Source organism: Colius striatus, chromosome 9, assembly GCF_028858725.1.
Source record: "Colius striatus isolate bColStr4 chromosome 9, bColStr4.1.hap1, whole genome shotgun sequence".
Taxonomy (NCBI): Eukaryota; Metazoa; Chordata; class Aves; order Coliiformes; family Coliidae; genus Colius; species Colius striatus.
In genome coordinates, this window is record NC_084767.1 from 13,858,247 (window position 1) to 13,880,517 (window position 22,271).

At 57.8% G+C, this 22,271-nt stretch overlaps 1 protein-coding gene across 3 annotated transcripts; it reads left to right on the plus strand.

The window, feature by feature from the left end:
- The first annotated feature begins 4,521 nt into the window (after positions 1-4,521).
- On the plus strand, positions 4,522-21,115 carry ANXA6 (annexin A6). 3 transcript variants are annotated; one of them, XM_062002141.1, is made up of 26 exons: positions 4,522-4,775; positions 7,058-7,118; positions 9,949-10,033; positions 10,335-10,429; positions 10,588-10,701; positions 10,786-10,876; positions 10,983-11,062; positions 11,139-11,195; positions 11,320-11,413; positions 11,497-11,592; positions 11,840-11,898; positions 12,168-12,290; positions 12,479-12,537; positions 12,940-13,018; positions 13,893-13,974; positions 14,213-14,307; positions 14,720-14,833; positions 15,361-15,451; positions 16,150-16,229; positions 16,423-16,476; positions 17,910-17,927; positions 18,745-18,841; positions 19,141-19,236; positions 19,544-19,602; positions 20,360-20,482; positions 20,756-21,115. In XM_062002141.1, exons 2-26 carry the CDS (start codon positions 7,101-7,103, stop codon positions 20,813-20,815), a joined length of 2,019 nt encoding a protein of 672 aa, XP_061858125.1. In that variant the 5' UTR covers positions 4,522-4,775; positions 7,058-7,100; the 3' UTR covers positions 20,816-21,115. The 3 variants fall into 3 exon arrangements, with proteins under 3 accessions (XP_061858125.1, XP_061858127.1, XP_061858126.1); XM_062002142.1 differs by lacking the exon at positions 4,522-4,775 and adding an exon at positions 4,887-4,905; XM_062002143.1 differs by lacking the exon at positions 17,910-17,927.
- Positions 21,116-22,271: the final 1,156 nt, after the last annotated feature.

Genomic DNA, 22,271 nt, shown 5'->3' on the forward strand with positions numbered 1-22,271 from the left:
TTCAGCGAGCAGGAACCTGCCAGCTCGTGTTCCCCTAAAGCCCTTCCATGGCTCCCAGGCACACCTATAGCTATCAGAACCCAGGCCACCACAGCAGAGGAAAACAGGGTGTCACACAGGGGAGGCTGCATAAGATGGTCCGACCAGAGCTGCCCAGTCGGGGAGAGCAGAGCCCCTGATACCCAGCCTCATGGGCAGCTGCCCGTGGCAGGTCATCCTCCCCAAGCTTCCAGTTGCTCAGCTCACCTTTGTTGAAGCTGATCCCTGTGACAAAGAGCAGGACAAGCACATTGAGAGCTGTAAAGGCTTTGTTGACAGTGCTGGACTACTTCACTCCAAAGGAAGGAATCCCAGGGGCTGAAAAGAGCAAAACTTGTCAAGAGTCCTGGATGACACCAGGCCCAGGGTAGACATTGCTGAGGAGAGTGACAAAGGGGGGACAGTGGTAGAATGAGGAAGATCTGCAGATTTCCCTAGATTCCCCTTGTATTCTCCACAGGGAAATCGCAAAGCCTGAGAGGTCACCACCATCACCATGGTGGGGTGAGGAGCTCATGCTACACAACAGAGGGTGGCACTGAGGCAGGCATCCTACCTGCCAGCAGGACTACCAGGCCAGCAACAAAGGCATCTGCATGCTCCACCAGTCCTACAGAGCTCATGGCTGCATGGGCACCAAAAAAAACCCAGCAGCCCATTTTGGAGTAAGATGTGGCTAAAAGGGCTGCATTTCTCTCTCCTCCCTGGTGAGAAGTGGAGTAACATGTGACTGGGGTTTGCTGAGCTCTGTCCAGTTCATGCTATAATGAGAAGGGACAAGAATACCTGCCTGTCTCCTCGTCAGCTCCAAAAGTCCTATTGCTCCTTCAGCATCCCCAGCAGGGACATGCAGCCAGCGCTGTCCCAGCTTTAACACTGATACCATCCTAAATGCAGAAACCAGGCTAGAGAAGGAGGGATGAGAGATGTTCCTGGAGCAGCCCTTGGCCTCAAAGTGCACCAGGAAGGACTATCTACTCAGCTGAAGATGGTCCCACAGCACCCATAATTGTGAGTCAATGGCATAGCTCAGAGACTGTGTCCCCTGGGCCACCAGCCTGTATGGTAATGCTGTGGCTTGCTCAGGTCACCCGTGGGGATGTCAGCCCAGCAGAGACCCCCAGTTGTGTGACATTTGTGCTTGGGACAAGTGAGGTGCTTGATATGGCATGGCTGGGATTTGTGTGCCTTCCCCAATTCTTTCCCAGGAGCTCCCAAGAATGGAGAAGGGGGCTGCATGCCCCCACATCTGCACAGTGCTGCCAGAATCTCCAGGTTGCCTTGCAGAAAAGGAAAATCCACACTTGCATGCTTCAGATCCCCCTGCCTGCTACTTACAAGGCTGGAAACCTCATCCACCAGTATGTGCCAGCAGCATCGAGGATCAGAAGGTCACACGGCCCTGGCTGCAGCGTGGAGCCCAGAGAGGACAGGGACCACCTTGGGGTCCTTTAAGCCCACGTGACACAGGGAACCCCAACCTTCAACACGACTGCTGTGTCTCCTGGGGGATGTGCCAGCTAGGGCTGCCTTCCCACTCCCCTAGCAACTCCCATCTGCTCCACAACACCAGTCCCACCAAGGCATCTCACCCTGATGATCACAGAATCAGAGAATCACTCTGATTGGAAAAGACCTTTAAGATCATCGAGTTCAACCCCTCCTCTCACACTGACAAGCCCAACAATAACCTATGTCCCTCAGCACGGGGAGTCCATCGGCTCCCTGGGCAGCCTGGAACAGTGTCCAACAACCTTCCCAGTGACAAAGTTCTTCTCAGTCTCTGACCTAAACCTCCCCTGGTGCAACTTGAGGCCATTTCCTCTTGTTATATCTCTCGTTACCTGGGAGAAGAGACCAACCCCCACCTCACTACACCCTCCAGTCAGGTAGCTGTAGAGAGTGATCCTGTCTCCTCTCAGCCTCCTCACTAGACTAAACATCCTCAGTTCCCTCAGTTGCTCCCCATCAGACTTGCGCTCCAGACCCTCCACCAGCTTCGTTGCCCATCTCTGGACATGCTCCAGCACCTCAGTGTCCTTCTTGGAGTGAGGAGCCCAAAACGAAGCGTAGTATTTTCCCTTCTTCTGCAAGCAGTGTACTTACTCCATCCATCCTTTGGGCAAACTGCTCTGGCTACGAGCTGATGGGTAGGGCGAGCACCCGGCAGTCCCTATTACACTCCCCCTTTAAATCTCTTTTGGGAGAGCCCTGGCCCTCCCCGCACTGACCATCCCTTTGGGCTGCATAATGGGAAATCTATGCAGAAATATTTTTCCCACAACGCTTTCCAAATCATACACACAAGCCTGCAATGCCAAGAGGCTCAGAAGCACTACTGAGGGGGCTTCATTAACAGTTCAAAGTTGCCTGTGCAGGTGGAAGGGTGAACTCCTTCCCTCTGTCCTCTCTCCCTCACATCAGGACCCTCATCTCAAGCCGGAGTGCAGGGCTGAATGTAGCTATAGCTGTGGTCATACTCAGGCTGAGCTGTCCCTGGGAAGCAGAGAGGTGAGCAAGCCCAAGGATTGTCTGTGGCAGGGAGGCAGAGCACAGATCCAGCTCCATGGGATGTTTCCAGATGTAGCTCCCAGAAGCAAAGTTCAGAGGCTGCCTGGCCTTCCTCAGTACTTGGACATCAAGGCACCAGTTGCTGCCCATGTCTTGTCGCAGCCCCATTACACAAAGGCAACAGTCTTAGATGACAAAAAAAACGTCTCAGTCAGCCCAAGCGCAGCTCATAGCAGAGCCTCAGCAGCAACATCCATCACTGACCTGGGAGGAGGACTGAAGCTGCAGCTCTCTGCCCAAGCAACACCTGCCCCATCCCAGCACCCCCAGCTCCTGCCCTGGGTGAGAGGTTGCAGGGCTGCAACAAGACCTGGATGTTCCTCCAGAGGGGATGAAATAGGTGCCAGGAATGATCCTGACACTGCATCCCTCTTGTGGTGCAGTCCAGAGGGGCTGAGCAGCAGAGTGCAAGGGCTGGGCTGAGGCCAGGGCTGGGTCTAAACAGCGACTCAGGGCTCAGAAGGGGCAGCTCAGAGCTCATAAGGCATGTAAGTGTCATACAAGTTCTTGGGCTCCTCCTAGAAGGGAGAGAATAGGGGAAAGCTATGGTAGGATCTTGCTGGTCTTCAGCGCCTTGGGAGAAGAGGACTAAGCTTAGGATCTGAGGAGAGACTAGGAGCTGGTATTTTGGGGTAAGAAACTAGAACTTTATTGTAGATGATGGTCAGAGTCCATGTGCTTACAGTACTTGGGGGCAAAAACCTTTTGGGCTATGATGTCATTCAGCACATCCTTCAGCTTGCAGGGAGAAGAGGAAGGGGGCATCAACCATGCAGGATCTAGAGCACCTGAAGCATAGGGACATGCTCTGACCATAAGGCTGCCCTGCCCTGGCTGTATGGGGCAGCCCCACGTCCCCACTGCATCCTGTGAGCTGCTGGGCTGGCACCTGTGGGGCTCAGCACGCCAGGCCACGGGTGCTGAGGGGCACCAGGAGGGGAGCAGGGCTGTTGTCCTGTTGTGCAGCACAAGCTGAACAAAGCCGTGCTTGTCACCCACGCTGTCTCATGTGAGTGAGGTCCCCAGACACCAACAGGAACATTGCCTTCAGGGAACAACAAGGCACGAAGGAGCAGTCGGTGCTTGCTGGCTGCAAGGGCCTCCCCCTCCCAGCAAGCCTCCAGTCCCCCCCGCAAGGGGAACAGCCCTGGGGCCATATGCCAGCTATATGGCATGTCACACACAGCCTGGGGGCCCTGCTGCCTGGGACCACCATCTCCCAGGACAGGTAGGGCTGAGCAGTCCAGCTGCCTTGCAGCCCCAGAGAGATGCTCTAGCCAGCAGATAACAACAGGGCTTGGGGCTCTGAAAGGTCACACACCAGCAGCCTTCAAAAGCTCAAGAGGGCCCTTGGTTTTACTCCTGCTGGCAGTGGTCAGGGCACAGATACCACTGTCAATGGACCCTGGGGAGCCCTGCCAGCTCCTCCAGCCCTTCTGCAGCTCCAGGCAGGGAAGAGACAGCCTTGGGCACTGCAGAGCCTGACAGGAGCATCCAGGAGAGACCTAGCCTGCATTCCCACCCATGGCTGTGCTGCAAGGTCTCATCCCTATGCCTGCAGCGTGGGAGGGAAGGTTGGGAGGGGGACAGCAAGCTGCGTCTCCCCACATCCCTCTGCCACCTTGGCTCCTGCCCCATGGATGCTCCTTGCAGAGCTGGTCAGCACCTTCCCCCTTATAAACAGGTCCTGGGGGGCCAACCCTCTCCTTGGCTGTTGCAGGGAGAGTGAGGGATGGCCATTGCCCAGCCGTGACCAGGGAAGCGGGTGATTTGGTGCAGGCAGAAGCAGCCAGCAGCAGGGCCAGCCCAGGGAGCAGCAGGGCACCCAGCACGCCAGGAAACTGTGGCTGGGGAGGGCAGAAGGGGGTGACATTTCCGCGGTGGCAGCACAATCGCCGTTATCGCTTGGCACCGCTCCTGGCACGCAGCCCCTGCACAAACCAGTGGGGCTTTGCTGCCGGGAGACCCCCGTTCCCCGCAGCCTGGAGCTGATAGTGGTGAGGTGGGAGCGTGGCCCTGGCCCCAGCAGTGTGGCAGGCGGGGACTGGAGGGCCGGCGAGCCAGCGTGACGTCTGGCAGGGAGGAAACAGCTGCACACCAAGGACGAGCGCACGGCCACCGCAGCGCAGGGAGTGCCGCAGCTCGGACAGGCCTCGGCGCAGCTCGTGAGTGTGCGCCGGGCTCGGGGGCGGCCGAGGGGACCGTGCCACTGTGCCAAGCCACCGTCTCGGTGGGAGAAGGGGGGGAAAGTCCTGGCCGGGCGCTGAGCTGTGCAAGGGGAGGCTCCAGCCAAGGGTGCGGGGGGGATCCATGTTTTTTTTCTGTTTGTGAAGTCCTTGTTGCTGTTTTCTTCTTTCTTTTCCTTCATCTTGAACTGCAGCTGGGGGGCTGCGCTGCTGGTGGGTGCTGCCTCGGGCAGGTGCCCCCCTGGTGCTGCTGCGGGGCCACGGCTGTGTCGGGCCGGGATGTGCCTTTGTCCGGCATGGCTGCGGCCCCAGGACCGCCCAGCCCACTGTGCCGTTTCGGGAGGAGGGGATGCCCCCGGTTCGGTGCCCACCGAGCTGTGCACCCGCAAACGCACTGCATGGCACCGCGGAGGCAGCGAGCTCTAGAAGGGCAGGGGGATTTTTTGGCGCTGAGCGGTGGCAGGGGGGCTCTGGGGACACCCCTTGCCTCATGGGGAGGATGGATGGCACTTTTTGTAACCCAGCAAAGCTCCTTTCCGCCCCACGGGCAGGATGATGGGTGATGGGGCACAGGGTGTGTCACGGCTGTGCCGGGGAGCACTGCCAGGCAGCGGGCTGCAAAAATACCTGCTGGGCTCCTGGGGTGAAAGCCCTGAGGCGAAAGCCGTGGTGGGGATCTGGAGAGGCTGAGGGGTGCATGCTGATGGGAGGCAGAGGCTTTTTGGCAAGAGTGGTTTGTTCTGCAAAGGTGATGAGTTACACACATCCGTTGGTGTTTCTCATGGCATTTTCTGTCCAGAGACGCCCATAACCCAAACCTCCTCATTGTATGGGGGTGGGGAAGGCAGGTATCCCTCCATGCCGGGGCTGTGCAGCTTCCAGGCTTTGCTGCCTGCCCGGGGGGTGTGTTTGCCCAGGCATCCTCCCGGCTGGTTGCTCCCCAGCCCCTGCGGCCTGAGGGAAATCACTGGGCGCTGCAGGGACAGGGTGCGGCCAGCCGCTCATCAGCACTGCTGACATGAGTTGGGCATCCTCAGCCCAGCTGTCTCATGCCCAGAGAGAGGTTAAAAGGCTGTGTGAGCCAGGGACTGGGATTCCCTGATCCCTGACACCCACCCAGCACACAGCCACACTACTCTGGGGGGTTCTCCTCCAGCCAGGAGCCCCGGGGAAGGGCAGCCAAGGCTTGCAGCTGAAAAGGGAAGGCAAGGCAAAAGCAGCTCTGCTTCTCTGCAAAACTTCCTCCCTTTAGCAAGGATGCCTGTGGGTGTCAGAAAGCTTCCTGCACCCGAGCAGGGATGACCCAGCCATGCTAACGGCTGCGGGGCTCTGGGTCTCCTCCTCCTCAGAGCTCTCACAGTGATGTAGGGCCAAGCTAGGGGTGTTCATATGATTTCCCCTGCTCACTGGCATGATATAGAGCTCGGCTGGAGGCAGAAATCCCCCCAGGGCGGCCCCACTCTGCCTTGAGCTTTCCTGCAACGTGTCTGGGAGGGAGGGTGAGCCTTGGCGAGGAGGGGGCCGTGCCTCAGGCTGGAGCTCAGCTGACACTCAGTGGTTTGTTCATGGCCAGGCTCCATTTTCCAGCTGTTTCTCTCTCTCCATCAGCTTTCTCCAAGCAAATGGAGCTGTCTGGGGACTTTCTCCCGGGGGAAGGTGGGGAGGGCCCATGGCGCAGTGGTTTACAGCTATAAATGGTGCTAGTGTTCAAAAACAACCTGTGGGTTACCATGGAAACCCCGCTGTGTTTCCTGGGCTCTGCTGCCTGCGTGAGCCTGACTGATGGCAGCCTTGACTCAGATAAAGCTTGTGAGACTCTGTAGGGGCTGCCCAGCCCTGGCATCATGCAGCAATGGGGCGTCCCCAGCAGCTGCCGAGGCTGGGGAGGTGTCAGGGCTTGGGGGGCTGCAGAGAGCAGGGCAGCATTGCAGGCTCAGCTCTGCAGAGGATGTTCGGCTCATTTCCATGTATTCAGCGCTTTGTTCCCCTCACGGTTTCTCTCAGTGCTGGCAGGAAGCTATGTAGTAGCACATCTCTGCTGCCCCTGACCGATGGGTGCCCAGCTCGGTGATAGATACCAAAGGACTTCGCTGTGGTTGCTGCAGGGTGGCTGGCAAAGGCCATCTCCCTGAGCCATCCCAACAACACTCAGCCGTTGCCCTCCCACGGGTACTGCACCAAAGGAGGAGCAAAACCTCCCCCAACCATCGCAGCCTGCAGAGAGGCTTTGGCTCACCTCAGCTTTTCTGTCCCTCCCGCAGCTTCTCCTCACCCTCGCTGCAGTGATTTCCAGCTGGGGAAGCCATGGCACCCAAAGGAAAGGTAAGGGTGGGCACAGGGGCCGGGAGTGCCGCACGGCAGAGCCCAGGGCTGGGGCAGTGTCTCCATCAGGCTGGTGGTGATGTGCAGGGAGTGCAGTGCTGCCCACAGCCTGGTTGTGTTCCTGCCTCTCCAGCCACAGCCAGCCCTGCCTGTAGTGGTGCAGCTGGGGAGGGAGCTGGGAAAACAGGGACAAGGAGAAGCAAAAATCCTTTTGGGACCATTGTGGAATGGAGGAGAGGAGCAGGGCTGTGGGAAAGGGAGGAGAAGAGATGTTGCACAGGGGATTTGGGCTTTCTCTGGAGAGATATCCGGGCTGAGCCTGCTGCAAGGCATGCAGCCCTGCTCCAGCCTCTCCCTGCCCAGCCTGGATCTGTCCCTTCTCCGAGCCCGGGCTGGGTGAGCTGGTATTCCCTTGCAGCCAGGAAGATATCTCTGCGTGGGTGGAAAGCCGTGCCTCAGTGGGCAGCTGCAGCTGTCGGGTGCAGGGGAGGAGTCCCAGCCCAGAGCCTCTCTCCTCAACCGCTCAGGGCCAGGCTCTGCTTTCCATTGCCTTGGAAAATGGAGTAATCATTGCCTCCATCCTGATTACCCACGGCTTCCTGCCCAGCCTGGGGAGTGGTTGCCTCCGGGTGGGGAAACTGAGGCACGGCGTGGGTGAGGGTTACCCCTGCAGTGGTCCAGGACTCCAGGCAGCCAAGCAGTGGGAGAGAGCAAAGCCATCCTAGGAATTTTGCTTCCACTCTCCCGGCCCCAGCCTGGCTTATTTTTAGCTGGGAGGTCCCAGGCAGGCCGGGATGACTCAGAGGCTGGAGGAGGGGAGATGGGAGGCCCCAGCAGCCAAAGTGGGGGATGGAAAGGGGGATAGGGATGTGAGGAGGGCACTGCAGGCAGTATGCTGTTTCCTTCCTGAGTGATGTTTCTGCACCTCCCTGGGCTCATTCCCATGAGCGTACAGGGAGCACAGGGTGATGCACAGTGCTGAGCTCATGCCTTAGTTTCCCTTGCTTCCACATGGCAGCACTGCAGCAAGGCAGGCAGCAAGGAACACGGCCCTCTCTGCCTCCTCCCCATCTAACCAGGGCTAACATCTCTTCTCCCCTTCCCCACCCATGCAACCCCAGCACCCTCCAGACATCCTTGTCCCCTCCTGCTGCCTCCAGACACTTTTGCCTTGGAACTTCTTATTTACATCTCTGCAAGGCATGTGTGTGAGCAGTATCTTGGTCTGAGCCAGGAGGGTCTGGGAGCTGCCGGGAAGCCGGGCTAAATGCAGCTCTCCCAATGAATCACCTGCAATATGATCTGTCCCGTGCCTGCCCGGCTCTCCCGAAGGGCAGCATCTCCCCTTGCCGTGCCTGGTCCCAGCTGCGTGGGACACCAGCACCAGCAGCTCCTCTTCAGAGGGCCTGTGGGCTATGCACAGCCTGGACTGGCTTCTCTCTGGAAAATGGGAGCAGAGAGGCTGGTTTCTTCCTGAAGCTGCAGGGTGAGATGTGCAGTGCTGTGCTATGGGGTTGAAACCTGGGGAGCTGTGAGGCTGCCTCATATCCATCCCCTTGGGTTTACTCCTGGAGGTACTCGCTGGGCCAGGGATGCTGGTGCTGCTGCAGGTCTGGTGCTGCCTGCCTGATGCTCATCTGCTCTGGGAACATGTTGGCTTTAGATGGCCACGCTGGCAGCAGCCCTGGGCCTTGGTACAGCTCCTGGGGATCTTAAGCCCTGTAGCAGATCTGAATGAGCGAGCCCAGGAAGATGTGTGCACCCAGCTGGCACATGGTACAACCAGAGCCAAAGGAGGATGCTCAGAGTTTCCCAGGGTGCTGACACAGCTGCAAGCCCCAGCTCAGCCTGGCTCCCAGCCCTCCCAAAAGGAAATGCTGCCATTCAGCGCTTCCCATCCTGTGCCTTGGGGAAACATCTCAGTTCCTTATGTGAGGTCTGGATGGTTTCACATCTGCTTCCACCCAGGGCTTGTGCTGATCTCCTTCAGAGTCTGGCCCCAGGCTTCCCCGGGTGAATTCCTCTGGACAAACCTGACCTGGGGAGGGGAAGCCTGGTCCCTGCTTTTTGCTGAGGTCTCTGCAGAGGAGCAGACCAAGGGGATCATGCCAATCCCCAGGATTCTGTATCCAGGATCTCTTCTCTGATCCCTTGCAGCAGCCTGGGTCCTAGAGTAGCACGCTGGAGCAGGACAAGCTGTCGGCAGCTCTGGTGTTTCTTAGTGCATTCTGCTTAGCAGACCACAATGATTTTGTGACTGTAAATTCAACTCAGCCTGGAGGCCATGTAAGGCTGGGGCATTGTCAGCATTTGAAAGTTTCCCTGCAATGACTAACTCCATTGCTCTCAGTCCAGTCCTGATAACTGTCTTCTGTCCAGCTGCATTGCAGGAGGATCACCCTGGTCTTTGTGTGCCCTCCCCTGCATTCAAGGTGTCTGGTCCTCTTGGGGAGGTCCTTCCCTTTTCCTGAAGATGGGGCTGGGAACTGAAAGAGCAGAAGGAACCTGCCTGCAACCCCCTAAGCTCTTGCTGGCAGGGAGGATTGTATGCAGCTTAAACACAGGGCACAAGCAGCAGTGATACCAGTGAAGTATTAGAGAGAAGGCTGTGTACTCCAACAGCGCAGTACACAAACAATTTACACAGCAGGGACAGCAAACAGGGAAGGAAATAATGGAGAAGAACAAGTGTTTGTGTTTGAGGCTGAGCTTTGCCTTCTGGCAGCCTGAGCGGGGACAGATCTCACCTCAATCCCTCTCAGCTTCAACTTCTGCCTCCCACCTCCCTCCTGCTCCTTCCCTTTTCACCTTCTCACCTCCTTTGCTCTAGGTCTACAGGGGGTCGGTGAAGGATTTCCCAGACTTTGATGCCAACCAAGATGCAGAGGCCTTGTACAATGCCATGAAGGGATTTGGTATGGACACTCCTTTGGACTGTCACCCCAGGGCCACCCTGATGTTCCCTGTCCCTTCAGTTGACCCTTGCTTGGCAGGGCATCCTGCATTGCATCCCCTCTCACCTGCCTGTCTGCTGTAGCAGCATGCCATGATCTCTCCTGGCTCCTCTTTCCTCACTGGAGCCAGTTCATCTCTGCTTGTCCTCCTGGCCCTGAGTTGGAAGCAGCTTTGGGCACAGCAGGGTGGCAGCAATGAGCCCAGTCATGGTGAGCGAGACCCCGCTGTGGAGCTAAACCTGACTCTGAGCTCTCTCTGCAGGCAGTGACAAGGAGGCCATCCTCGACCTCATCACATCCAGAAGCAACAAGCAGCGTGTGGAGATCTGCCAAGCTTACAAGTCCCTCTATGGGAAGGTAACAGCAGAAACACTCCCTGCTCCATGGCCCCACTGCAGACCCAGGTGGCCGTGGCTGCCAGCAACCAGCCCACGTGGGCACCCACCACTGCCTGGACCCGCTCAGAGATGCTGTGGAGCAAAGAGTCCCCCAGCCTCTGTCTCCCCCTTCCCCAGGATCTCATTGCAGACCTCAAGTACGAGCTGACGGGGAAGTTTGAGCGGCTGATCGTGAGCCTGATGCGGCCCCCGGCTTACGGAGATGCCAAGGAGATCAAAGATGCCATCGCGGTAAGGGGCAGGGAGCCCCCCCGGGGCCCCCCCAAGGACACCCTGGCCAGGCCCACTGCTTAGGGGCTGCCTCTCTGCCTGCAGGGCATCGGCACGGATGAGAAGTGCCTCATCGAGATCCTGGCCTCCCGCACCAACCAGGAGATCCATGACCTGGTGGCTGCCTACAAAGATGGTGAGAGCTGAGAAAGGGCAGGGGCTGCCCTGTGTCCCTCGGGTCAGGACAAGTGGAAGAGGTGAGGGGACACAGCTCTCCAGGCCCTGACCTTTCCTTCTTCCAGCCTACGAGAGAGACCTAGAGACTGATATTGTTGGAGACACATCAGGCCACTTCAAGAAGATGCTCGTTGTTCTGCTTCAGGTATGTCCATCTGTCTGGTGTCTGTAGGTGGTGGGTGCCTGTGCCCTGTGGGGCTGAGTCCAACTCTGTTCCACAGGGCAGCAGGGAAGAGGACGACGTGGTGAGTGAGGACCTGGTGGAGCAGGATGCCAAGGTGAGGCTGGGACAGGTGGCATCTGTACTTAGGCCCATGAAAGGCGAGTGGGAACCAAGGGGGCCTGTGCTTGCGCAGAGCCCCATGTGAGCAGACCCCTGACTGGGCTTCCCCATCCCACCAGGACCTGCTGGAAGCCGGCGAGCTGAAATGGGGCACAGATGAGGCCCAGTTCATCTACATCCTTGGCCGGCGGAGCAAGCAGCACCTCCGCCTGGGTGAGTGTCTCCTGCAAGCTCAGCCTGGGGACAGAAGGTATCTCGGCAGCTCTTCCAGGCAGCATCTCACTCTCATCCCACAGTGTTCGATGAGTACCTGAAGATTTCTGGGAAGCCCATCGAGAGGAGCATCCGGGGAGAGCTCTCTGGAGACTTTGAGAAGCTGATGCTGGCCGTGGGTACGTCAGCCCCTGCGTGTGGGGATGGCTTGGGAACTCGTGGCTGGTCATGCTGGGCTGGCAGGGCTCAGGGCCAGCTGGGTCGGGGTTGCAGCTGCACTCGGTTTCAGGGAGCTGAGAGAGGCTTCTTTGGGGCGGGTGGGGATGCTGGATATGTGCCCAAGGGGCATGAGTGCTCAGAGGATGGGGGCACTGGTGAGGCTGGGTGCTGGCATCCCTCAACGCCCCTCCCTCTGTTTCCCTACAGTGAAGTGTGTCAGAAGCACGGCGGAGTATTTTGCTGAGAGGCTGTACAAGGCCATGAAGGTGAGTGGATCCCCCCTTCTCCAGGGGGTCCCCCGCAGGGAGCCAGCCGGAGGAGGGGTCCCCTTGCCACAGGGCACTGTGGGAGGGAGAGGGATGCAGGTCCATGAAGGCCCAGGACCTCTGTGACTCAGGGTCTCTGCTCTTCCCTCCAAAGGAGTTATTCCTCTTGACCTGAGGCTGGATAGAAATCTGATAGAGGGTCACAAATGTGATGGGCTGAGCAGGGCTGCTTGGCCATCCCAGGTTTGACACAGGGGGTGTCGTTGCAGGGGCTGGGCACAAGGGACAACACGCTGATCCGCATCATGGTGTCCCGCAGCGAGATCGACATGCTGGACATCCGGGAAGTGTTCAGGACCAAGTATGAGAAATCTCTCTACAACATGATAAAGGTCAGTGCTGGGGTCCCTGGGCACTCTCCGAGCAGCTGCTGGTGCTGCTTCCCTTGTGATACTAGTGCCCCTGAGAGCTGAGCCCTCTCACCAGCCAACCTGTGTCAGGCATCTGTCTCGACAAGGCTCGGGGGAGAACTATCCCATGGGTACTTGCCAGTGTTCTCCATCTCTGTTTGTCTTTCCAGGAGGACACCTCTGGGGAGTACAAGAAGGCTCTGCTGAAGCTGTGCGGAGGGGATGATGAGTAAGATCACGTGTCACTCCCTCTCTGTCCCTCTTCATCCCTTTGGTGCTGGGTACAAACCTCTGGGTCAGAGCCTGGACCAGCAGCACCCAGAGTAATGGCAGCTCAGCACGGGGGACTCTGCAGACCCTCTGCACAGCCAACCACGATGCCATGGTCCCTTCTTGGCACGTGGCAGCCCTGCAGGGCAAAAAAACACCTGAAGGGAGGATGCTCGGGTTGGGGCAGTTGGGATTTGCCACCCGTTTCCCCCCGTTCCCACCCAGCCCCCTGGCAAGTCCCCGGCTCCTGCCCCCATGCCCGGCACCCGGTGGGTACAGAACACCCCTCGTGTTGGGGCAGGGGGCGGCTGCTGGCGGGGCCCCGCGCTCACTGTCCGCTGTCCTTGCCCTCCCGTTGCAGTGCCGCAGGTGAGTTCTTCCCCGAGGCGGCGCAGGTGGCTTATCGGATGTGGGAGCTTAGCGCGGTGGCCAAAGTAGAGGTCAGCACCCCCAGCCCCCTGTCCCCCCTGCGCTCTGCTTGGGACCCCCGGCTGCTGTTCTGTGCCCTGGGGCACGGCCAGCCCCACGCCTCAGCCCTGCACCTCCGCTCTGCCTCTCGCTCTGCGCCTTCTCTTGACGCCTTTCTCTGGTTTGAGGGCACGAGGTTGGTGGGACGTAACCCTGGCAGGGCTGGCCATCCCCGTGGGCTCCACTAACACCCTCACCCCCTCCTCTCTCCCAGGCCTCCTTCTCTCGGGATGGCAGGCCCTGCATGCCTGTGTGATGCGTCACGAGCAGCCCTGGCTCTGGTGGCACCAGAGACCTGCTGCTCCCTGGGGCAGCCCTCCCCGGTGCCAGGGCTGGCCGGGACATGGACGTGCCATGGGGAGCCGGCACATGCATGCAGCTGGAGGCACCCCCAAAAGGGTGTGCAGAAGAGACACCCAAGACCTATGTGCAGGGGGAGGATGGAGGTGTGCTAGGAGCTGTAAGGACACAGGAGGGCAGAATTTTAAGGGCAGGAGAGGGCATCCAGTCAGCAGCTCCTCTTCTGGCACTCAGCTGATGCAGCCAGACCCAGCCAAGGTGTCCCAGCACTAAGGGAGGCAGCTATAACATGAGCAGGACACAGGCTCCAGGGACTGTCTGCTGTCTTCTCCTCACTCTCTGCTGGCCTGGCTATGGTCTGTCCCACGATGGAAGGGGTGACAGTGACATCCTCACTGAGCTCCAGGTGCTTGCACTAACACATAACCTGCTTTGGCCTCAGCTTTTCGAGTGGCACCTGTCCTCCTTCTCTCCATCCCTCTCTCTCTCCATCCCTCCCTCCCACCCTGCCCAGAGATGAACCCAAACCTTTCTGTGCACCCACAGCTGCGAGGAACTGTGCAGCCCGCGGGGAGCTTCAATGATGATGGGGATGCTCAGGTGCTGAGGAAGGCAATGAAGGGCCTGGGTAAGTGAGGGCCACATGCTCAGCCCCTTCCTGCTGTTCCTCAATAACTCTTGGGGCAGAAAAACCACCCTGGCCCATGCACAGGTGCATGAAACCCCTGGGGAGAATGAAAAGATGGGAGCTCTCCCCTCCCCACCTTTTGGGTTTGTGGGGGTGCCGATGCACCCACAGGTAGGGGTGCCATGGTGTGGCTCTGCTGGCCCCCTCGGCTCTGCCAGCTTTGCTGCTGTCCCTGCAGGCACAGATGAAGCGGCCATCATCGATGTGGTGACACAGAGGAGCAACGCCCAGAGGCAGCAGATCCTAAAGGCTTACAAGGCTCACTACGGCAGGGTACTGTCAGTCCCTCCTCCCACCCTGCTCCTGCCTTCTGTCTGCATCCTGCCCCCTGCCACCTGATGATCTGCCCCTTGCTGAAAGGAATCCTGCCCAGGGAGTGGGGGCAGACAGAGCATCTCGATTTGCCCTGGCATGACTCCCCTGAGGAACATGGAGTTGTCAAAGTAGCCTTTTGCTCTGGGTGCACCAGCAGGCTGGGTGGAGGGTGCCCTTTGCCCTGAGATCCACAGTCAGGATCTCCCCAGACCCATCCGCCCCAAAAGGTCCTTAACCTTAAACCGCCCCAAGGGTCTTCCCAGATGTCTCCCACCTCCACAACCTTCTCCCCGATTTCTCCCCAGTGTTCCCTCAGCTGGTCGATCCCAGCAGAAGGAGCCAGGGGCTGAACAGTCACACGCTTTTGCAGGACCTGATGGCAGACCTGAAATCCGAGCTGTCGGGCAGCTTGGCCAAGCTGATCCTGGGCCTCATGATGACGCCGGCGCAGTACGATGCCAAGCAGCTGAGGAAGGCTGTGGAGGTAACTGCCACGCTGCTGGCAGCAGCTTCTACGTGTGAGGAGGGGGCAGTTTTGGCTGTGGTTGCACTGCTGGTGCACCCCAGCTTCACATACCACTAGGCTCTCGTCTCCTGTACAGAAGGAAAACAGAGCAGAAAGCACCAGGATAAAGACCTGGTTTGCACTCAAGACCTACTGGGATCCCAGTTTGGCCTCTTGGCAGCTCAGCACGCTCTAGCCAGCCCAAACATAAAGTGTCTCAGGGCAGCATCCCACTGCTTTACAGAGCATCCCCACTTGGCAGCAGGAGCAGTGCCCTGCCAGGCACAGTCAGCCACAGGAGAGCCAGGGTAGGGGCAAGTGCAACTATCCACCAGTCACACCAGTTGGGACCCCACTAGCAGCACACTTGGATGCTTCAGTGGTGGTTCCTCGCAGTCCTTGGGGCTGGATGTGGACTTTGGGCAGGTGGTAGCCGTGGGGTCAGCGCAGACCCCCATTTCTTGGCGCTGGCACCAGCAGCACCCCGCCATGCCACTCTCTTTCAGGGGGCCGGCACAGACGAGAGCGTCCTCATCGAAATCATGGCCACGCGGAACAACCAGGAGATCCGGGCGATCAACGAGGCCTACCAGGAAGGTACAGCACCGGGGGACACTGGGTCTTGGGCACAGACCACATTTAATGCTGGGCAAGGCCCTTTCCAGAGCTGAGGGTACAATTTTTGTCTCTGGGTTGGGTCAGTGGCTTGGTGCTGTGGAGGTCTATTAGCCCCTCCAGGCAAGAGCAGCTCTTCCCCAGGTTCAACACCTTACTAAACATGGCATGAAGCTGTCAGGAGTCCCCAAATCTACCCTGCTATCTCTTACACCCCCAGACCCTGCACTTCTCTTTCCCTTCCATCCATGCCCCTTTATCCCTAGGCAACACAAGCTGCAAGCTCCTGGTTAAATCCCCAGCCTCTTCTCCCTCAGAGAGCCCGTGGTTCTAAACAGCAAAGTGCTGGTCCTGGCCTCTCTCCATGTCTCACAGTGACATTTCCCAGCCCTGCCACTAATGTCTTCTCCCCTGAGAGCTCCATCACAATGATCCCTTTCCCTCTGGAGTACCTGGAGTAAGAGGCTGTGCTGCCTACAGCATTAGAGCTGCTGGGGTGATTCCCTTCTCCCCAAGACTGAAAAAAGCAGATGGAGGCATCTGCTTCAGCCCTGCAAAGGCTGGAGGATGGTCACCAGCATCTGTGGGCCCTGTGGGAGTCAGAGCCACAATAGGCACTGGTGGGTGGGAAGCAGAGCTGCAGGCAGGCTGCAGGGCTCAGCCATCCCCCTTCTCCACAGCCTACCACAAGAGCCTGGAAGACGACCTGAGCTCTGACACCTCGGGGCATTTCAAGAGGATCCTTGTCTCCCTGGCTCTGGTAAGGGCAGCTCTCTGGCTGGGCATTGTCCTCTCCCTGCCATGGGCAGCAGCTCTGCTACGGAGAGGATGGAGCATCTGTGCCTGTCTGGGCAGTGCTGCTGGGCCCTGTCTGTCTGCCAGTCTCTCGCTTGGGGCTCTCCTGGGAGATGTTTCCTCCTCCCCAGCTCCATGAGTTTTGTATTGAACCACAGGGCAACCGCGATGAAGGGCCAGAGAACCTCACCCAGGCACATGAGGATGCCAAGGTAAGAACAGTACTAGCAGTGCTGTTACAGGCTCTGCCTTTTTAAAAAAAGAGGCTGTTGCATCCCCTGGTCTGGAAATTACATCCTCTGGGAAGCAAATACTGCTGGGGCAGGGTCTCTGTAAACTACAGGTCAAGATGCCGGGTGAAGTGACACCCTTGGAGGTAAAGCCCCCAGGCCTGACTCCTGATGCTCTGAGCTCGGCTGCTCCATGCATGGGGAAGCTGCAAACTGTGAGAGAAATCCTGGGGCCCAGCCCCAGTGAGCTCCCAACCAGGGATCCTGCTGTTTCTTGTGCAGAGCTGCCACTTTGAGTCACACACACTGATGCTGAAATCTGGCACTTGAGCTTCAAAAACAGCTTTGAGCTGATCTGCAGGAGCCACCCACCTCTTTGTATTGTGCATGGGGCAGCCCTGAAGCCTAAGCTGCTTTCTACCCTGCAAGCATGCCAGGATGCCAGCCCCAGCCCCTAAACCATTGCCTCATCATCACTGGGCTGTAGTGAATTCTGGATTGGGAAGGCTAAGCAGCCAGAAACAGCGCAGGGTCGTGTTGGGGCCCCATTGCCTGTCTCAGCTTGCAGGCCCAGGAGACCTGTGACGCTTGGGCAGTGCACCTCGGCCTCCTGCTCCTTCAGGCCAAGCCTTTTCTGGAACGGGCTGGGAAGCTGGATGCAGGGCTAGACCCAAGCTTAGCCCCACTTACTCCAAGGCATGCTGGCAGCATGCAGATGTGCAGCACGCCGATGTGCAGCACACAGATGTGCAGCATGCCGATGTGCAGCACGCCGATGTGCAGCACACAGATGTGCAGCATGCCGATGTGCAGCATGCCGATGTGCAGCACACAGATGTGCAGCATGCCGATGTGCAGCATGCCGATGTGCAGCACACAGATGTGCAGCACACAGATGTGCAGCATACCGATGTGCAGCTCTCCCAGCCGCTGCCGGCAGAGGGGGCAAATGCTGCACTGCCTACACCCTCCCGCATGCGCTGCCCTCACCTCAACCTGCTGCAGAGAAAGAGAGAGCCAGGCACGACAAACACAGCGACCGCCCAGCTTGGTACCAGGCTGGTTTTGTGTCAGGAAAGCTGTCTTTTCCCTCCTGCCTTGCCTGGCTGAGTCAGGCATGCTGCTATGAGCCAGGCTGGGGACAGGCAAAGATGCTCCCTGAGGAGCAATGGGCTGGTACCCAACCCCAGGGGTGGGGGGCTCATTTTGCTTGGCCAAAGACCACCTCTCTGTGGTGTAGAAGCCAAACTGGAGGCAGATACGGGCCCTAGGATCAAGCCCTCTTACAGGGGAGTTAGGAACAGGTCATTTTAGAAGATTTTGCTAGACTTCTCTGACATTGCCAGAGAAGGATAAAAGCTGAGTAGCACCTTCTGACCCTGTTGTCTTCCTGTCTCTCTCTTTCTCTCTACCAGGTTGTTGCCGAGACCCTGGTGAGTGCCTGCCCTTTCACTCATCCCTCTGCATGTTTGAGAGAATGTGTGGTCCCCGGGTGCAGGGCTGGGGCTGGGAATAGCAGCTGCACATGCCAGAGTCCTCTGACCACATGGGCTGTACTCGCTTGCTTGGGGCTCCAGGGTCCTTGCGTCAGGATGGGTGGCAAGGGGACAGGGAGGACCTGCATGAGAGAACTTCCCTGCAGCGCTGAGCAGGAGAGAGAAAACTACCTTCCTGCCCTTGAGAGGGCTGGGGACTGATCCTGCCTGCTGCCTGCATGCATGACCTGTGCTCCCAAGCAGCAAGGGACGCAGGGCTGGTTTCCCTGTCTCACCAAAAGTGGGAACTGGGGAAGGGGTGACTTTCTATTGTAGTAGCCCCAACGAGTGCAGCCTCCTCGCTGAGCCCCACAACAGGAGTGGCAGCTGTTCACCCCTGGGCAGCACTGCTGTGGCCCAGGGCAAAGGGTGGCTCCTGTGTCTGGCAGCTCTGAATTCCCCGTTCTACATCAGTCACGTGCAAAACATCCTCCCCAAAGGACAAAAAAAAAATCTAACCATGAAGCATTGCAGGGTTTTTTTCAGACAAGCTGAAAAATACCTTTTCTCAGAGGTAACGTGGGAGTGTGCAGCTGTGCACCTTCACATCCATGCCCAGAAAATGCTTTCTTGACAAAAAAAAAGCTGTTTTCCCACTCATAAGAGGCCATCCTCTTTGCAAGAGGGTGTTGGGGATTAACTGTTGCAGGAAGAGCTTAGTCCTTCTCTTTGCCTATCCCCCTGCCTCCCTCTTCACTCTTGGTTGCTCTCCCAGAAACTTGCTGATGTCTCCAGCAACGACTCTGGCGACTCCCTGGAGACGCGCTTCCTCAGCATCCTCTGCACCCGCAGCTACCCCCATCTCCGCAGAGGTAGGAGCACGTTTCTGTGTCACTGCTGGACCCTCAGCTACAACACAAGTGCTCTGATTGGATGGAATCAGTGGGCAGCAGATCGGGGTCTCCCCAAGGTGGAGGTTGAGCCCTGTTTCCCAGCAGTGGTGGGGATGAGGCAGTGAGAGGAGATGGCACTGCTTTTTTTCTGGGGTGGCTAGTTGAGGTCCCCATCTGGTCCATAAGTCTCTATGACTGAGGCTCACATCACCTGGGTGCCCAGGGCTGGGCTGGAGTGGCTCTGTGGTGACTCTTTTCTCTCCTCCATCCATCCCCAGTGTTTCAGGAGTTCATCAAAATGACCAACCACGACGTGGAGCACGCCATCAAGAAGCGCATGTCGGGAGATGTGAGGGACGCCTTCGTGGCCATCGGTGAGTGCCCGGCGGGTGCTCCCTCGAGCAGGGGAAGGGCAGGGGCCAGGCTCCCTGGAGGGCAGCAGTGCCTTCCCTTGCCTCTGCCAAGGCAACATGATGGCAGACTCCTGCCAGATTCCTTGGAGCCATGGAGACCACCAGCTTGAGGTCAGGGCATCTATAGGGCATCCTGTGGGGCAAACCTGCGCCCTTGTACCAAGAAGGGTTTGCAGGTGACCCAGCAGGTGGCACAGCTCCTTGCTGCCATGTGTCCCCGGGTGCTGCGAGCCAGGAGCCCACTTTCTCTCCCTTTTGTGTGTTGCAGTCCGGAGTGTGAAGAACAAGCCAGCCTTCTTCGCTGACAAGCTCTACAAGTCCATGAAGGTGCAGACGGGCTCTCCCAGGGCTGAACTGTGGGAGGGGGCTCTACTGGACAGAGACCCTTTGGGATTTTATGATTCAAGCCCAGGGCAGTGATGAGATTTATCCCCCAGCCAACCCTGAGGGAGCAGGGCTGAGCTCAAACCAGTTCCGCATCAGCTTTCTGGGGTTAGCAGGAGACATGGCAGGCTTGTGTCTTGTCGGCAGCAAGCCCTGCACATGTCAAAGAGAGATCATAGAATAGTTTAGGGTGGAAAAGACCTTTAAAGGTCATCTAGTCCACCCTCCCTGCAATAAGCAGGGTCATCTTCAACTAGTTCAAGTTGCTCAGAGCCCCATCCAACCTGACCTTAAATGTTTCCAGGGATGGGGCATCTACCACCTCTCTGGGCAGCGTGTTCCACTGCCTCACCCTCCTCAGTGTAAAAAGATCTTCCTGATATTTAGCCTGAATCTACCCCCTTTCAGTTTAAAACTTGTCTTATTGGTACAGGCCCTACTAAAAAGTCTATCCCCATCTTTCTTAAAAGCCTCCTTTAAGCATTGAAAGACTGCAATATAGTCTCCCCAGAGCCTTCTCTTCTCCTGGCTGAACCCTAGCTCTCCCAGCCTTTCCTCACAGGAGAGGTGTTCCATCCCTCTGATCATTTTTGTGGCCCTCTTCTGAACCCACTCCCTAGCTTGGACTGTGCTGGAGATGCCAGGAGGGTCTTTGAGCCCCAGTCCCTCTGGGATTATTTGTTCATGCTCCCCTTTGCAGGGTGCTGGCACAGATGAGAGGACCCTCACCCGAATCATGATTTCCCGGAGCGAGATCGATCTCCTCAACATCCGGGGAGAATTCATAGACCTGTTTGACAAGTCGCTGCACCACATGATTGAGGTGAGGGGGACAAAGGGCATCCCTCCCTGGCTCGGTACCTTGTCTGGCTGAGCCCTGCAGGGACCAGAGCTGGGAGGGGGGGTCATGAGCAGCACAGGGGCTGAGCATCACTCAGGGAGAGGAAACCTCTCCTGCGCAGCTCTGGCTGCAGAGGGGATGTGCTGACATCTGCCACTGCTGTGGGGTGGCCGGGACACGGAGCTACACCTTCCCCATGCCCAGTGCTTGGGGCTTCCCCAGGGCGGTTCTCTGATACCAGGCTCTGTCTTGCAGAAGGACACCTCTGGCGACTACCGCAAGGCGCTGCTGGCCCTGTGCGGCGGGGAGGACTAGGGGGCACGGGAGCCCTTGGCCGCGTGTGAGCCAGCACACGCACACCCACCGCCAGACGGCACCGCAGCTTCGGGGGCTTCGGGGACGCGCTGCCCCGCACGGCATGGTTCACTTTGCGCTGCAAAGAGGCACCACGTGGCAAGCGGGGGAGTCTCGGGGAGGGGAGCAGAGGGGTCTGGGTAGGGAGATCATCTGTCTCAGTGCAAAATAATTCATATCCAAACACGCCACTAACCCAGGAATTTACCCCCATGGGAAAGACAATTTCGAGTCTCCTGAATAAAACTTTACTGTTGCTGACCCTGGAGCCAGGGCAGTTGATTTCTTGGGGCAGGCTGGGGTGGGACTGAACCCATGCTGAGGAGATTCAGTATCTCCTTGATCCTGCAGGCAAATGAGAGCAGGAGCCCTGCCCCAGCCCCAAGGGAGGGCCCTGGAGACCCCCCTCTCAGAACAACATTCAGAAAGGGGCTGGAAATGCACGTGGGGCTGGCAGCAGTGCAGGGGTTTCACAGAGATCTTCACTTCATGCCTCTGAAAACCCCCGTCGGGGTTCATGCGGCTGTGTGGATGTATAAACCCGAGATACAAATCGGACTCGGTGGTATCCATCCGTCCTCACACGCCGCTTCCTGTGCTTTCAAGCTGCTGAAGAAGCAGTCAAAAGGTACATGCCATAGAGGCTACACCCCCAAACAGTTTATGTTTGCATTTCCCCCAGTGCCCAGGAGAAAAGAACTGGAATTTCCAAAAGTGGGAAATTCCAACACTTTCAATTGTTTCCAAGTCAGAACAATAAAAGTCTTGAATACCCAAGTCTTCCTCAGAACAGCTGGGTGAGGAAAACTTCACCTTCAAAGTATCAAAGCAGCGTTAGGGAATAATAACACAATATTATTACAGCACTTCAAAACCAGCTGAGGTCACGAAGCAGCAACATGTAGAGGCAAACCAGGGAAGCTGAAACAACTTAACTGGTTGTTATTCCACTGAAAATTCCCTTGACGCCTTCCTATAAAACATCCCTATGTAATAAAATCACCGTTCTTGGGGGGAAACAGCCTGGCTGAAGCTTTTTCACCCTCTTCCACAGAGACTGAGGCTCTGCTCCAATGCCCCTGTGGGTAAGTAGAAATTAGGCATCACTGTGCAGGCAGCATCTGGGGGACTGAATCCACCCCATGCCTGCAGCAGCCTACAAGTCACTTGCTTGGCCAGGAGCCTGCTGCAAAGACTTTCAGCAGATTCAGAAGATGTTTTGAAGGGAGGATGTAACCCCGATCTTCATCTGTCTGTCTCTTCCTGCGGCTCAGTGCTGCAGCTGAGAGTCTCAGCTCTGCAGCAGAGGCTGCCACAGCGTGGGGCATGGCCCAGCAACCACAGCTGGGAATGGTACTCTCAGGGACCTGGCTGCAATGTCCAAGGAAGCTCAGGGACTCAGGAGATAGCCCACTCT